The sequence below is a fragment of the Musca domestica genome, unplaced genomic scaffold (genome assembly GCF_030504385.1).
Source record: "Musca domestica strain aabys unplaced genomic scaffold, Musca_domestica.polishedcontigs.V.1.1 16, whole genome shotgun sequence".
In the NCBI taxonomy this organism is placed as follows: domain Eukaryota; kingdom Metazoa; phylum Arthropoda; class Insecta; order Diptera; family Muscidae; genus Musca; species Musca domestica.
Genome location: NW_026712219.1, coordinates 8,891,965 through 8,908,967, shown reverse-complemented (window position 1 = coordinate 8,908,967; position 17,003 = coordinate 8,891,965). Strand labels below are relative to the sequence as shown.

General features: G+C 33.7%; 1 protein-coding gene across 1 annotated transcript; it reads left to right on the top strand.

The window, feature by feature from the left end:
• Nucleotides 1-7,776: 7,776 nt before the first annotated feature.
• LOC131801393 (uncharacterized) lies at nt 7,777-14,071 on the top strand. The gene is made up of 2 exons (XM_059120041.1): nt 7,777-8,913; nt 12,336-14,071. Exons 1-2 carry the CDS (start codon nt 7,908-7,910, stop codon nt 13,826-13,828), a joined length of 2,499 nt encoding a protein of 832 aa, XP_058976024.1. The 5' UTR covers nt 7,777-7,907; the 3' UTR covers nt 13,829-14,071.
• The last annotated feature ends 2,932 nt before the right edge of the window (nt 14,072-17,003 follow it).

The following is a 17,003-nucleotide window of genomic DNA, read 5'->3' as shown; positions in this document are numbered from 1 at the left end:
ACTAAATTTGGTACAATTTTGGTACCGATAGAGTTGGAATTCTGAAAATTAGGAATACAATTACTATTGAAATCTGGGGCTGAGGGATGTAGGTAGTTATGGAAATGTGTACTTATGTGATACTAAATCTGTTATAATTAAAATTTTGGGCGAAACGGTATGGTACTAAATTTGGTACAATTTGAATTTGGTTGAACCAATAGAGCTATTATCCTGAAAATTGGAAATAAGATTATTGTCGAAGTGCAGGATTGGGTTATGTAGGAAGATTTGGAAATTCTTATTTATCTGGATTGTTGAATCGGAATTTCTTTGGGACTGAAGTATTGGGGTATGTACGAAGCTATGGAAATTCGTACTTATGTATACTATATGGTACTAAATTTGGTACAATTTGCATTTGGGTGAACCGATAGAGCTGGAATTCTGAAATTGGGAAATAAGATTTCTATTGGGTTGATTTGCTATGGATATGGCACCAAATTTGGTAGAAATTGAAATTAAGGTGAACCGATAGCACTGGAATTCTGAAATTTGGAAAGAGAGTCTCTGATAGAGTGCAAGGAATTCAAAATTGAAAGTTACGAAAAGTTCTTAAATGTTAATAAACCTCTAAAATTGTACCATTTGGTACGAATAGTACTAAATGGTACCAAATTAGGCATAAAATGAAAGGATAGAGATAAAATTCTAGGATTTGATATTTACATTACTGATGGTGTATGTGTTTGAGGGTTGGCGGTGGTTTCGACATGCATCCTATATTTGTACGAAAAGTACTAAGTGGTATTGTGTGAAGCAATAGGGCTGGAATCCTTACATTTGATATTGAGGTATCTATTAGTATCTAGAATTGTTTTGAAAATGTGTAGTATATTTGTACGAAAAGTAGTAAATAGTACTATTTTTGGTATTGGGTGAAGGAATAGAGCTTAAACTCGGAAATGTTATATAAATGTCACTGTTGATGTTTGTAGTTAAGATATGTAGGTGGTCTTGAAAATGTGTACTACAAGTGTACCAAAAGCACTAAATAGATTTTTGGTACAATTTGACATGGGATGAATAAATAGTGCTTGAAATTGGAGTCGCTGCTCATGTGTAGCCTGGACATATTGAGGTAGTTTCGGAAGTGCGTTCTATATTTATACGAAAAATGCTTAATGGTACTAAATGTGGTATTGGGTGAAGGGATAGAACTGCAAAATGTGCAAAGTGCAAAATGCCACAATATGTTCCGTTGGGTGCTGAGTCGTGGTCACTGTTGGTCTATAGGTCGAGAGAAGATGATGATGTTGAACATGCGTAGTACATCTGTACGAAAAATGTGGTAATACATTTTGGGATTTGGTCTTACGAAAAAACGTGAAATCTGAAATTTTATATGGAGGCCACTGTTGGTATATAGTTTTGAGAGAAGGTGGTGGATTTGGTAATGCGTACTATAGTTGTTCGGAAAGCAATAAATTGTACTAAATTTGCCGTTGGGTAAATGGATAGAACCTCAAATTGGAGGCACTGCTTGTTTCTAGGATTTTAAAATGGTGGTGCTTAATGCTTTTATGGAAAGATGTTGAAATAGTTTTGCCACCAGAATTAGATGTGCAACCATTGTGCAACGGGGCGAATATGCGCTTCGATTAACTTGAAAACGAAATATTTTGACAATTTTTCATGCTAATAGTAATCGTATTTCGAGTATCCTTTTTCGTTAAATGAAGAACTTGGAAAACTTGAGTTATCAAACTGGTGCAGCTACAGAGTAATTACGATGTATGAAGTTTTCTTTTTTTTTTGGAAATTCTGGAACGAATCTAAAATTTAAAGGTGGACTTTTCGCTTACAAGGTACTGGACACTTGCTAGTGTTTTTCTTTTATTATACCCTCCACCACTGTATGAAGGGTATATTAAGTTTGTTATTCCGTTTGTAACACCTCGAATTACACATTTTAGACCCCACGAAGTATATATATTCTTCAGCATAAAATTCTATGTCGATTTAGCGATGTCCGTCCGTCTGTCCGTCTGTGGAAATCACTCTAGCTTCCGAACGAAATGAAGTAAGTTGATAAAAATGTACTCAAATGTTTATTATGTCTTCAGAACTTTTGGAATTGAAAATGGGCTATGAAGGTCCACGTTTTGGTATAGCCCCCATATAACGGTATCTCCCATTATTCGGTATTTTCATGATTTTAGCGACTTTATTTTCCAGAATTGTTTCAAATTTGGTATTTGATGTTGGTAATGAATGCTACAGCCTATGGCAGGAGATTATCTTTGCAGGTCCACGTCTTCGTATAGCCCCCATATAACGGTACCTCCCGATATTCGGTATTTTGATGATTTTAGCGAATTTATTCACCGGAATTGTTTCAAAGTTGATATATAGAGTTCGTAATGGATATTACAGCCTAAGCCACGTCTTCGTATAGCCTCCTTGTAACGGTACCTTTCGATATTCTGTATTTTTATCATTTTAGCGACATAATTCACAGGAATTGTTTCAAATTTGGTATTTGATGTTGGTAATTGATGCTACAGCCTATGACAGGAGACTGTCTGTGCAGGTCCACGCCTTCGTATAGCCCCCATATAACGGTACCTCCCGATATTCGGTATTTTTATTTTATCGACGTTATAACCGATTTTTTTAAGTTTCGCATTTGAATATTGTAATGGCTTATGACAAATGTTACCTATGCAGGTTCATGTCGTCGTATAGACCCTAACATAACAGCTACATTCGGTATTTTTAAGATTTTAACAGAATTTTTAAAGGATTTTATTGTTTTTGAGAATAGCCAAATTCGTTCTAAATGGTGGAGGATGTTCAAAGTTCGGACCGGCCGAACTTACAGCTTTTTTACTTGTTAAATTTACCAAGTTAATGAATCGGTGATATATGCCCAAAGGTAAATTTAATTTAATCTTGAGGTATTGTGGAACTATGGGAAAACTTAGACACATTTGGACAGGTTTTTGTACGGATGATTTATTTCTAATCTTTTTCCCTCGTTCCTGTTTCCCAATTAATTTCGATTTCGACAATTTTACATTACGACAATTTTACATGGCCCTTTTAAACACAACACTCTATTTGTTACTACCACAAATTTTACTTCTTCAAATACTTCCTCAATTTGAAAAAGATTAATTTTTACCAATTCCTTACTTCCTTATTCTTAGAAACTCATAACGACGTGCTGGCACACTTTGTACATGTCCTCACATTAGAAGTGTTAAAATTTAATCATCTTAAGTGATAAATATTCATAGTCATAAAGAAAACTTGATGCTTATAAATAAAATGTTTACCAGCTAACTTTTCGCATAAACAAGAATATTTCAGTTCGCTGGTATGTGTAAGTGTGTGTGGGTGTGTATGTGTTGTGAGTGCAGGTTATTCATGTGAACCTCGACATTTGTAGTTGTGCAAAATAAAACGATGAATAAACTTGGCTTTACGATTTCCCAACTTTCCTAGTGGTAGAAAAAAAATACGAAAGAGCAATGCAACCACATGGATGAAGGCCTCTCCCAGGCCCAGACCACATCCTCCTACCAAAAGAGCGCGGGAGGTTGGCAACTGCAAAATGTGTGGTTTGTTGAACATGAAAACTAAAATGTGGTGGCATTCTGTTATGAAAACATGAACGGCCTGGAATGAGGTTGCCTGCCTCTTGTGGCATCGCCAACACACACACACATACATTTGGCGGCATAAATGCCATCTATTTGGTTTGTTGTGTAATTACTATATGAGATACATGCATAGAGCTACAGCAACAGAATCAGATTCCTAAACTTCATATTGTCTGTTGTATGTAACAATGAATGTGTGTTCATATAAATTTCTTTGTTGTTGAACTTTTACTAAACTTAGTTATATTTCTTATCATTTCAGGTAAGCAGAAGCTCGTTTTATTTGAAGATGTCAAAAAAAATATTTGCATGGTATGTTCGATTGAAATATTTAGCAATAATTTGTATTACACAATATGTTTTTTTTTTTTCACCCTACAACACTATTTCTTAGGGGTATTATAAGATTGTGTGGACCTAGCATTTCCGATGGCCATTGACGGCCATTTTTAGAGTAGCTTTTAGCACGATAGGGGTAAAAATATAAGGCCAATGACATCTGTTAGAAATCTAAGGTAACATTGTAATATTTTTTTGAAAATATTTATCTGGTATAGTCTATCCAATTGAAGAAAATCGAACATTTATATCCCATTGATGGGGTGGGCCGATATTATCCACTTCCACACCTGACCTTGCACTGATGGAAATATAAGGATTTGAAAAGCTGGAGCAAAATCGGATTATCCTTTCTATTTCTGTGCAGTAAAATGTGTTTTTGAAAATGTTGAAATTTTGTGGGGGAGGTACCAGAAGGAGAGGACCGATATTGCCCATCTTCGAACTCCATCTAAATTTGCTAATAACATTACGATGCACCAAGTTTGGACCACATCGAAAGTTATCTTGTACATTAGCCAGCATACAGACAGGCGGACGGACATCGCTAGATCAACTCCAAATGTCCTGAAACGGATTTGAGGTATAAAACAGTTATTTCGATTAGGTACGTTTTGGCCGTATCAAGTGATACATACCCTCTGTAGTCAAATGGCAGTGTGTATAAAAATCTAAAGATTTTATACCCTACAACACTATGTGTTGGTGGTATTATAAGTTTGATTGGACCAAAAATTATGTAACACCTCGAAATATTGGTTTCCCACATAGGAAAGTATATATGGATCTTCCTAGCTCGCCGAGCTGAGTCGATCTAGCTATGTATGTCCGTCCGTCTGTCTGTCTGTCTGTCCGTCTATCCATGTTAATTTGTAATCACTTTACAGGTCGCAATTATGGTCCGATCTTCACGAAATTTTAAATGGAGGTGGGGTTAGGGTCAGAATAGAAGCCTATTTCTTTTGAAGATGATCGCCACATGTTTAGGGGTTGAAATGGACCAAAAACTGAAAAAATAACGGATTTTGCAGTAGCTATACAGGTCGCAATTATAGACCAATCGGAATTTCGTATGTAGCTAGAGTTTAGGGCGGGGAAGAAGCCTTCCAATTTGGGTGGTCATCGGATAATATTTAGCGGGTAAAATAGACCATATCTTTTATGTTGAAAACATTCAACATTTTTCATTAAACTGCGAATATTTTAAATCCCGGCGAAATCACGAAGCCATGACAAGATTACTTCTGACCTTTACATTGATGTTAACATCCAACAAATCGGATATATAGCAAAATATGTGCGATATATATGTCTATCAAAGAAGATATGCTTGAAAGATCTCTTATATGTCGAGAACGGCTGAACTGATTTCGACAGTTCTCATTAATTCAGAATGGCCTCTTGGCAGGAAACAAAAAACGTCTAAAAAAAATTGCATAAAAATATCTCTCTAAAGATGAAAATATTAATTTTGTAAAATTTTCTCATATTTTTTCAATTTTGTCATATTTTTGGCATATTTTCTTTTTGATTTAAACATTTGGTAATATTTCTACAGCTAACAAAACTAAGTAGTTAGGATATCAGGATATCATATACAGATCGCATTTACGGCCCGATCTTACAAAATTTTACATGGATAAGATGATGGTCAGAATAGAAGCCTACTCTTTTTGGAGATGATCGCCATATATTTAGGGGTTGAAATGCACAAAAAAACTGCAAAATTGTCAGCAGGTCGTAATTATCGCCCGATCCTCACGCACATTTGAATGGGGGTTACCGGACATTGCAAAAGCCAAGCAGTTTTGGATGGCCATCCAAAAATATTCAATGTGCGAAATAGTTTGCCAACTTTTGTAGACAAAATACGAAAATGTCCATTCCAGTGACTTTTTGGAGAATTCACAAATACAGGAAAAACGCACGCATAGTCAAATGTCTGTATCTCATATAGATGCGTTTCAGTCAAAAACCAATAATAAATGTTAATCTTTTGCCACTTCTGGGAAATATTGGTTCCAGATCTAGGAAGACCATTTACGTGCAACATCTACCAATAAATTGGAAATGAGCAAATTGGTTTAAGTTGCTATTATTCGAAAATTAGAGAACAAAACCTGATGGTTTTCTCTTATAATTTGTCACAATATCCTGTGGAATTCTTCCGAGTATCTCGCCTATATAAACCGTATCGTTTATTATAGTGTTGTAGGGTATTCAACGGTCGGCCCCGCTCGACTGTAGCCTTTGCTTACTTGTTTTTATTTATTATTTTAAAAAAGCTGTAAGTTTAGCCGGACCGAACTTTGAATATCCTCCACCATTTGGAAAGAATTTGCAATTTTCAAAAAAAAAAAAAAAAGATCCGTTAGAAATTTTATTAAAATCTTAAAAATACCGAAATTAGCCTTTATATTAGGACCTTTACGACGACGTGGACATGCATAGGCAACTTCTACCATAGGCCATAACAAAATTCAAATGCGAAACTTGAAAAAAAAAATGTTGGCGAATAATGCAGCTAAATCATCAAAATACCCTGATGTGGACCTGCACAGACAATTTTCTGTAATATCTTGTAGCATCCATTACGAACTTCAAATGCCAAATTTGAAACAATTCCGGTGAATAATGTCCCTAAAATCATCAAAATACCGAATATCGGGAGGTACCGTTATATGGGAGCTATACGAAGACGTGGACCTGTACGGACAATTCTTTTTTCTAGTATCCATTCCGAACTTCAAATACCAAAATTGTCGGTGAATAATGTCGATTAAATCACCACAATACCGAAAATAATGAGGTACCATTATATGGGGACTATTCGAAAACGAAAACCTGCACAAACAATTTTCTACTTTCATAGTGTCCTTTCCGAACTTCAAATACCAAATTTGGAAAATTTTTGATGAATAATGTTAATTAAATTACCAAAATACCGAGAACAGGGAGGTACCATTATATAGGGGCTATACTAAAACCTACATGGTCTATTTGCAATACCAAAAGTCCTGCAGACATAAAATACATTTGAGTAAAATTTCAACCTACTTCATTTTGTTCGGAAGGTAGAGTGATTTCCACAGACGGGCGGACATCGATAAAACGACATAGATTTTTATGCTAATCAAGAATATATGTTATAACCCAAACCAAAATGCCTTTCCAATGACTTGGCAATATATTCATATTACAATTATCGTATTCATATTACAATTATCGTACCATCTGTCATTTAGAAAAAAAAGCCACACCCTTCTTGCAAATCACACAATCGATCGTATTTCAAATCATACGATCGAATCAAAAGACCAATAAATAATCATACGATGTATCTAGAATTAAAATAAACAATTATGTATATTGCACTCATTCACAAATAAAGATTTAGTTCTATTCCAGCAGCAAACTTTAATTGACGTGTTATTTTTTAACGCGAGTTTCGCCAAAGGGAGGAAACTCACTTTAGTTTTTAAAAAATATAATACTATTAGGAATGATTAAAATTGGCGCAGTCGGTAGGATTACCATGATCGTTTGGTAGTCCGTGAAACGAAATCCTACGTAAAAGGATAAGTCCTCCGGAAAGGGACAATAAACTTAGTGATTAAAGAAACATTTTAGTGAATAGTAAAAAAGAAACAAGTTAACAAAATTACGTTAAACAAGAAAACTAGGAAAAGTTAAAAGTGGACATCCTAATAAGAGAGAAATAAATTTTTAAGATTAACAAATTGTTACAAATTTTAAAAAGCAAATAATTACAATATAAGAAATAATTACGAAACTTAAAAAGTGAAAGTGGTAAAACATTAGAGGAAAACTAAAAAACATTAAAAGACTTACAAATAGCCAAAAAATAGCAACGAAGTGAAATTTGGAACATTAATAAGATTATAAAAAAATTGAAACAAAATGAATAACGCAAATCAACCAGCCCTTAACCCAGCGCAAAACAACATACAATTACGTACGCTAGACATCAATCCCCTTACATATATTGAAAAATTAAGGGAATTTGATGGGAAGAAGGAAGACCTCACAACATTCATAACAAATGTAGATGACATAATTCCTACATTAATGTTATACAACGAACAAGCTCAAAGAATGTGTATGAACATCGTAAAATCAAAACTAACTGGAAACGCCAGAAGAGCAATGGAGGTTCATCCCCATTTGACCCTTTGGACTGACATAAAAGCGATGCTAAATACCAACTTTGGTGGCTTTGCCACTGTGGACCAATTATATCAGGAACTGAGAGCAGCGCAGTATAAAGGAGATACTATGGATTTCTACAACCACATCCAACACAAACTAGCAATTCTTAACCAAAAATGTGGTCAGGAGAATCGATTGGATGAAGTCGATAGGAATATCCAAACTGGTCTGAAGACTTTTATAACACGTCTTCCAATCCATATGAGGACTGTATTATGCGCATTAAAACCACAAAGTATGGAGGAAGCTTTGCATGAATTGAGCTCTGCGGGATTCCTGAACAACGAAAAGAAGAAGGACAAACCACAACCAAGTCCCAAACAACAACATTGGCAACCAAAAATAATGCAGCCACATTACCAACAACAGCAACATTGGCAACCAACGATAATGCAGCCACATTACCAACAACAACAACAACATTGGCAACCAAAAATAATGCAGCCACATTACCAACAACAGCAACATTGGCAACCAAGGATAATGCAGCCACATTACCAACAACAACAACATTGGCAGCCGAGAATTGTACCACCAAATTTCCAGCAACATGGATCGCAACAACCTTACTACAAGCCTCAGCAACCACAAATCAGACAACAGCCTCCAACATCATATCAACAAAAGCATGAATCAATGGATGTTGATGCATCTCAACAATCAAAAAGGCAGACACACCACCAGGAGCAGAAATCATGTAAGAATTTAGAAGGTATTAACAATAAAATAGAGATAAGCGAAATGTATCAAGATGATTTGTATCAAGACAGTGTATATCAGGATAATAAAGAAGATCAATACAGTTCTGAATATGAGTATGGTACTAATGAAAATTTTGAAGCCAAAGCGGAAAATTTTCGGTTAGTTCCTTACAAGGAGCCACCGGACTTCCCTATATCATACTCAAAGGAAGATCAAGGAAAACAAGATTATTAATTGACACGGGTTCCACAGAAAATCTAATATGTAAAGATCATTGTCCTCCACAGTATATAAAAAATTCTCACACTCCAATATACATTAAAACTGCAGCAGGTGTCATTACGGTTGACCGCAATGCCCATTTTCCAAAAAATTCTATTAAGATTCCCCTTAATTCAGGTACAACATTTAGGGTGTATACCTTTCACAAATTCTTCGATGGAATATTAGGCAACCAAACATTACAAGAAAATTGTTCTGTAATTGATTATAGGAAAAAAGAAGTAAGTATTAACGGTCAAAAGTTCAGGATATATTTTGAAGGAGATTCTGAAGATGACGAATTTTCACTACAAACATTGCCAGAACTCCATCATATTAACATACTAGGAATTACTGAGCAGCTAAGGACAGACCACCTAAATACAGAAGAAAAATCAGAGCTCCAAAGATTAATAACTAAATATGAAAATGCCTTTTACCATCCGGGAGATGATCTGACCTTTACCAATGAGATAAAGCACAAGATAGAAACAGGAGATCATGGCCCTGTATATACGAAATCATATAGGTATCCAGCAATACATACTGAAGAGGTAGATCGACAAATGAATGAAATGCTAGAACAAGGTATAATAAAGCATAGTTCATCTCCATATAATTCTCCTATCTGGGTAGTACCCAAGAAGGAAGATAAAGTAGGAAACAAGGAATGGAGAATTGTTATAGACTATAGAAAATTGAATGCTATCACTGAAGATGATAGATATCCAATACCAGTAATTGACGACATACTAGATAAACTAGGTCGAGCTAACTATTTCACAACATTGGACTTAACAAAGGGATTTTATCAGATTGAGGTAGATCCAAAAGATAGGGAAAAAACAGCATTCTCTACAACAAATGGACATTATGAATTTATAAGAATGCCATTCGGTCTAAAGAATGCTCCGGCAACTTTTCAGCGAATGATGAACAACGTGCTCAGAGAGCATATAAACAGGATATGTGTGGTATACATGGATGATATTTTAGTATTTTCGACTTCATTACAGGAGCATATGGAAAACTTGGGAAAAGTTTTGAAAACATTAGAAGTTGCAAATCTAAAAGTATCCTTAAATAAATCAGACTTCTTGAAAAAAGAGACTGAATTTTTAGGACATGTAGTGACTAATAATGGGATAAAACCAAACCCGAATAAAATAAGATGTATTAAAGAGTTCCCCATACCAAAAGATGTTAAGGAAATACAAAGTTTTCTGGGATTAACGGGTTATTACAGAAAGTTTATCCCAAGTTATGCAAAAATTGCAAAACCCTTGACCATGAGACTTAAAAAAGATGCAATAATTAATACTGAAGATGCTGACTATGTACAAGCATTTAAGAAGTTACAACAGATTCTGATGTCCGATATGGTACTTCAATACCCGGATTTTGAAAAGAGTTTTACTCTGACTACCGATGCTAGTAATTATGCATTAGGAGCCGTCCTGTCACAAAGCAATGGACCAATAGCGTTTGCTTCACGCACTTTAAACCGTCATGAGATTAATTATTCCACAGTTGAAAAAGAATTACTTGCAATTGTTTGGGCAGTTAAGCAATTCAGACATTATCTTTACGGTAGGAAATTCGAACTAAGAACCGATCATAAACCCCTTATATGGCTGGCAAATCTTAAGGACCCTAATTCCAAACTAATCCGTTGGAAAATAAGGTTAAATGAATACGAATTTGACATCAAACATGTAGAAGGAAAGGATAATAAAGTAGCTGATGCTCTCTCAAGAATTAGAGAAGTTAATGCAATCACAGCTAAAAGAAAACATAAATGTGAGATATGTAATAAAATGTTTAGTAAGAAGAATCTGCTTAGGAAACATTTGGATGAACATTTAAAGAAAAGACCACCTTCACCTACTTCTACAATACACAGTGCTGACGAAGATGGCCATAATTTCTTTAAGATATCAGAGAAACCTCTTCAGCACTACAAGAACCAAATAAAAATTGACAATTCCAAGGACAATAAGACGACACATGAACGGATATTTGATAGGAATAGGAAAATATACGCTTATGAAACATTCGACGACGAATTAATATCACGAATATTGAATGAAGCCATGGAAAATAATCTTTCAGCATTGTATTGTGAGGATACGGAAATTTTATTGAAATTACAGGAAAAATATAAAACCACAAAAGATAATCCTTTAAATACAAAACAATTTGAAATCATATTAACAACTAAATTTCTGCAAGATGTTAGATACGAAGAACTCCTAGAAATCATAAATAGACACCACCGATTTGAAACAATCATCCAGGAATATATAAAACATATATTGAATTAAAAAGGAAATACTATTATCCGAATATGAAAAAGGAAATTGTTAAAATTATAAATAACTGCGTTATATGTAATTTCAAAATAGAAAGAAACCCCGTCAAATTACCATTCGAGGAAACGGAAACACCACATGGACCTTATGTTCATTACCACTTGGATATTTGGTATCTTAATAACCAAATATTTTATTTGACCATGATTGACAAATTTACAAAATATGCAGCAATGGAAGAATTATCTGACAAAACACCATTACAGGCTATAAAAGCTGTAAATAAATTGTTCCTCATCATGAAGAAACCCCAAAAGATTACTATGGATAATGACCCGACGTTTTCTAATCCAGTATTTACGGGACACCTTGAAGATAATGATATTCAGTATCACTTTACAACACCTCATAGACATACTGGTAATTCGGACATTGAACGTTTTCATAGCAGTTTAAATGAGAATATTAGAATATTAAAAATTAGGGAGGAAAATAATGATGTAGCATACAACTATGATTTACCTTTGCAGGCATACAACAATAGTTTACATCTTTCTACGAAACAGAAACTCATTGACCTTCATTTTTATAACTCAGATATTCAAATGGAAAAAGTTTATAATGAAATTGAAACAGCAAAGGAAAAGATGTTAAAATACAGAAATAAAGAAAGAAAGGATGAAGATATTAATCCTAAATTTGGAAGAACAGCAATCCCTCATAAGACCGAGACTAAAATAAAACAGTTGACTACACGGAAAATTAATGACAAAAAATATAAATTAGATAACCGAAATACAATACTTCATAAAGACCAGTTCATTAAAAGGAAATGTCTTTCCAGGTCTCTGGAAGTCCTTGCTGGCGATTTTCTTGATGATATCCCCAGTGGTAGCGCAGAAGCTCGAGGTAGTCGATTTGAATAAAGGCAACGGATATGCAATGATACAACTTAATGACAAAATGTTAATAGATGACTATATTAAAATTCTTCACATATTTAACACCACAAAATATATGGATTTTTTGAATGAATTGGGAGAGGAAGTTTCGCATATTAATGATTCATTTTTATCGCATGAAATCGAGCACATACATTTACGACTTAAAAGTATTATTCCCCATCAAGCTAGAAATAGAAGAGGTTTAATTAATCTTTTTGGTACAGGATTAAAATATCTATATGGTACAATGGATAATAATGATAGAGAAGAGATTGAAAGACAACTGCAAAATTTGGAGAAGAATGAACATAATATAATAACGCAAACTAATAATCAAATACACATAAATACACAATTTGACAATCAATTAGCTAACTTAACAAAATTATATAATGACCAAACAAAACTGTTGATTAAGAGCATGTCAAACGTTAAATCAATTAAAGATAACACAGCAAAAGCTGATAAAGTTTACCGTCTTAAATACCAAATTGATCATATGGGCAAATTATTAGATAAAGTAAGAGACCTAATCTTGGCTTCCAAATTAAATATTCTCACTCGAGATATCCTGAGTGATGAAGAAATTAGAATATATAATATAACCATAGATAAAATGAAAGAAATTAAGATGAATTTAGCCCTTTACAAAAATAATATAGTATTTGTCTTAAAAGTACCCCAATATAATCCTAAAATATTCCAAGAAGTATATATTCAACCAATACCTAATAAAGAAAAAATGCAAATTAATATTGCAGAAAAATTGTATATCACAAAAGATAATAAAATTTATTATGATGTTAATGAAACACCAAATCTAAGGGAAGTTGAGGATGATTGTATATCCAATCTGTTTAATTATAAGCTCATGAAATGTCATTATATACAAAATACTAAACCAAAAGTTGTCGAAATTGGCTTAAATATTATAATTGCTATAAATACTAATCAAATTGTTAATCATACATGTAACAAATACCCATTAAAATTATCTGGAAATCACATGCTGATCATAGAAAATTGCAAAGTAAAATTGGACAAATGGTACAATAAAGTAATGTTTCAAAACATGTTAATAATTCCAAATCCCTACAGAGACATACATATGATAAATGATTCATATGATTCTTTAGAGGAAATACAGTATCATCATATTAAAAATACCGAATTCATATCAGAAATAAAATTTGAACAGAAAGTAACTAATTACACAGTAATAGTCTTGACAGCTGTAATTATACTTATTATAGCATTGTATCTGTATGTAAAATATAGATCAAGCACAGTAAAAGTAAAAGTAACTATGCCCTTCCCCTCAGCTCCTTTGGAACACGGGAAAGAGTCTTCGTCCGGGGGTGTTATAACCCAAACCAAAATGCCTTTCCAATGACTTGGCAATATATTCATATTACAATTATCGTATTCATATTACAATTATCGTACCATCTGTCATTTAGAAAAAAAAGCCACACCCTTCTTGCAAATCACACAATCGATCGTATTTCAAATCATACGATCGAATCAAAAGACCAATAAATAATCATACGATGTATCTAGAATTAAAATAAACAATTATGTATATTGCACTCATTCACAAATAAAGATTTAGTTCTATTCCAGCAGCAAACTTTAATTGACGTGTTATTTTTTAACGCGAGTTTCGCCAAAGGGAGGAAACTCACTTTAGTTTTTAAAAAATATAATACTATTAGGAATGATTAAAATTTATACATACTTTGTGGGGTCTAAAATGTATATTCCGAGGTATTACAATTGGAATGAGAAACTAAATATACCCTCCTTTCAAAGTGGAGAGTATAAGAAAAAACTTTTTCAACGACTTTTAAAAACCCAATAGTATTTTGTTACGTAGTTATATGAAAAATTCTCAAAAGCTAATTATTTATTTTTAACCGATATCCGATACATTGCCTATCAACATCACTGTAGTGGTTAAAAGTGACCTTATGGTCTATTTGTGACTTCACGAGGATCAAAAATATTTTCGGTTTAATGGAAAGTCTTGTATTTTTCTACACAAAAGTTATGGTCCATATTACCTTCTAGATATTGCCCTATGATCATTCAAAATTCCAATTCTGAACCCTAATCCCATGTAAAATTCCAAGTCGATTGATCTATAGTTGTGACCTCTAGAGCAAATACAAAATCAAGATTTTTTCTGTTTTTGGTCCATTTCAACCCCTCAACATTTTGCGATCATCTCCCCCAACAATAGCCTTTTCTTGTGGTCTTAATCCCACCTCCATGCATAATAGCTGTCTGTAGCGTTATAACAATTTAAAATGGACCGATGAACAGGCGGACGGACATACATAGCAAGATTGACTCCATATATGACTTGGATCAATGTTATGAAGTGTTACATAATTTTTGGACCAATCAAACTTTTAATACCCCCACGACACATAGTGTTGTAGTGTATAAAAACAATCAGAAAATGTTTAAATTTTTTATACCCTCTACCATAGTATGGAGGGTATATTAAGTTTGTCATTCCGTTTGTAACTCATCGAAATAATAATTTTAGACCCAACAAAGTATATATATTCTTGAGCAGCGTAAAATTCTATGTCGATGCCCGTCCTTCTGTCCTTCTACCCGTCTGTCCGTCTGTGGAACGAAAATGTATATTATACTAGCTGGCCCGGTCCGCGTTGCCGGCCCGTAGTTTTTGTTTATTATGCATATTTTTAAAAGCATAATTATTCACAGATATGACTGATGTAAGTGTTTGTGTACTGGTCGATTAAAAGTGTTTTAAAATATTTGTACCCATTTATAAGCCGTGGACTTCAATATTTAAACCCTGTGCTTCAAATGTGTGGATGTGCTATACAAATCTATTAAAAAGTATATATGAATCTTATCCCCATGTAAGGGATCAAATTAATTTTTAGTATGGTAAAAATCGTAGCAAAATTTTACAGTCAAATGAGAAGCAATTTGGAATTTACTGTATTTTGTACACCTCATAATTGAGGGCTGAATGATTTAAGAATAGGCAAAGTTAATTACTTTTTTAAACCCATTAGCACCTTAGATTGTGCATTAGAGTCCTCATAAGTCCCCCTAACCATGTCGGTCTGTTTGTCCGCCAAAAGGTGGACTTGAGGGTATACTATTGCATGGAGAAAATTCTAAAATTTGTGAATATGTTGACATTTTTGTGTAAGATTTTCACCCCCCGAATACACATTTTTAGCCAAATCCTTTGAAATATGGTATCATCAAAGGTACCTTTATATGGGCACTACTCCGAAACATCGACCTACTTTGAAAACTTTCTTCTACCCCTTATAATCCAATATGGCAAATAGAGGCCAACTCAAAATTATAGGTATTTCACACCCATTACCGTAAGATGGGAATTTTTTTATTTTCCATTTAAATTGTAAATTGGAGACCCCATAAAGTCCATATTTTTCATCATAGTATAATTCAATGTCGATTCAACAAATATTCGGTCCCGTACTACTTTCTTATATTTGTAATATGTTCATGTTCCCACAATTTATTTCATATAGATGTACATTCCAAATCTACGTTCCCAACCAATATTCTCTTGGGAGTTACAAATTCAATAGAATACAAACTTTTCCTTTCTGACCACACATTAGGTGTGAAAGTGGACTTGGGGATACTCCAATGTGGAGACTTTACTTAAATAATTCCTATGTGGCAATTATCTGTATGATGGTTCCCTTCCCCAGGGTAGCATAACAAAATTTTTTAGCCAAATCAATTGATGTATGTGTTCAAGACCAATATGGGCCCTACTCTGAAAATTTCAAATTTTATGCGAAGAGGTTCTGTACCCCCTTAGACACAAAGATGCCTAATAAGGGCCAAAAAATAAAAAGGGACTAAGACCCCAAAAATAGCTTGAATCATACGATGGTTATATAAATATAAAATCGGGTTGTACCCTTATCCGTGAGTTATGATCTATATCATGACCTGCAAAAGCGATTTAAGGTATCTTGAATGTTTGGGAAGAATTTCTGGGAGGATAGAAATCCTTTTCTTCATAAAAGTCCCATTCGCTCTACTATTTTGCACCTTTTATATTTGGTATTTTCCTGATTGTACTCCCAAAGAATTTTGCATTTTGAGCTCTCATTGGACGGATTATTGTCACATAAAAAAGGCATGTTCACGCTTTGATATGAGGCCCATTAGGCTTTTTCGGTCATTTTTGATTATTTAAATGTGTTCGCATCTTCCAGCTGAACCACGATATAGGCCCTGGAGTTGAAAGGTAGATGTCAGTTTACATTCTATTTCGCACTTATTTTGGTGAAAAATTGTATAGTGAAAAATTATTCTTCATTTTGTTCACAAAAAATCAACTGAATTCAATATGATAATGCAAATTGAAAAAAAAATTGACAAAAAAAGAATAACAAATTGTAAAAATATTCAACTTGTTAGCCGATTTTTTACAGCAAATGTTACAAAGTTTGTCAATAGAATGTACTATTATTTTAAAAATCGATTCCATTGAAAAAAATTTTTTTTTCGATTTTTTCCCGATTTCAGAA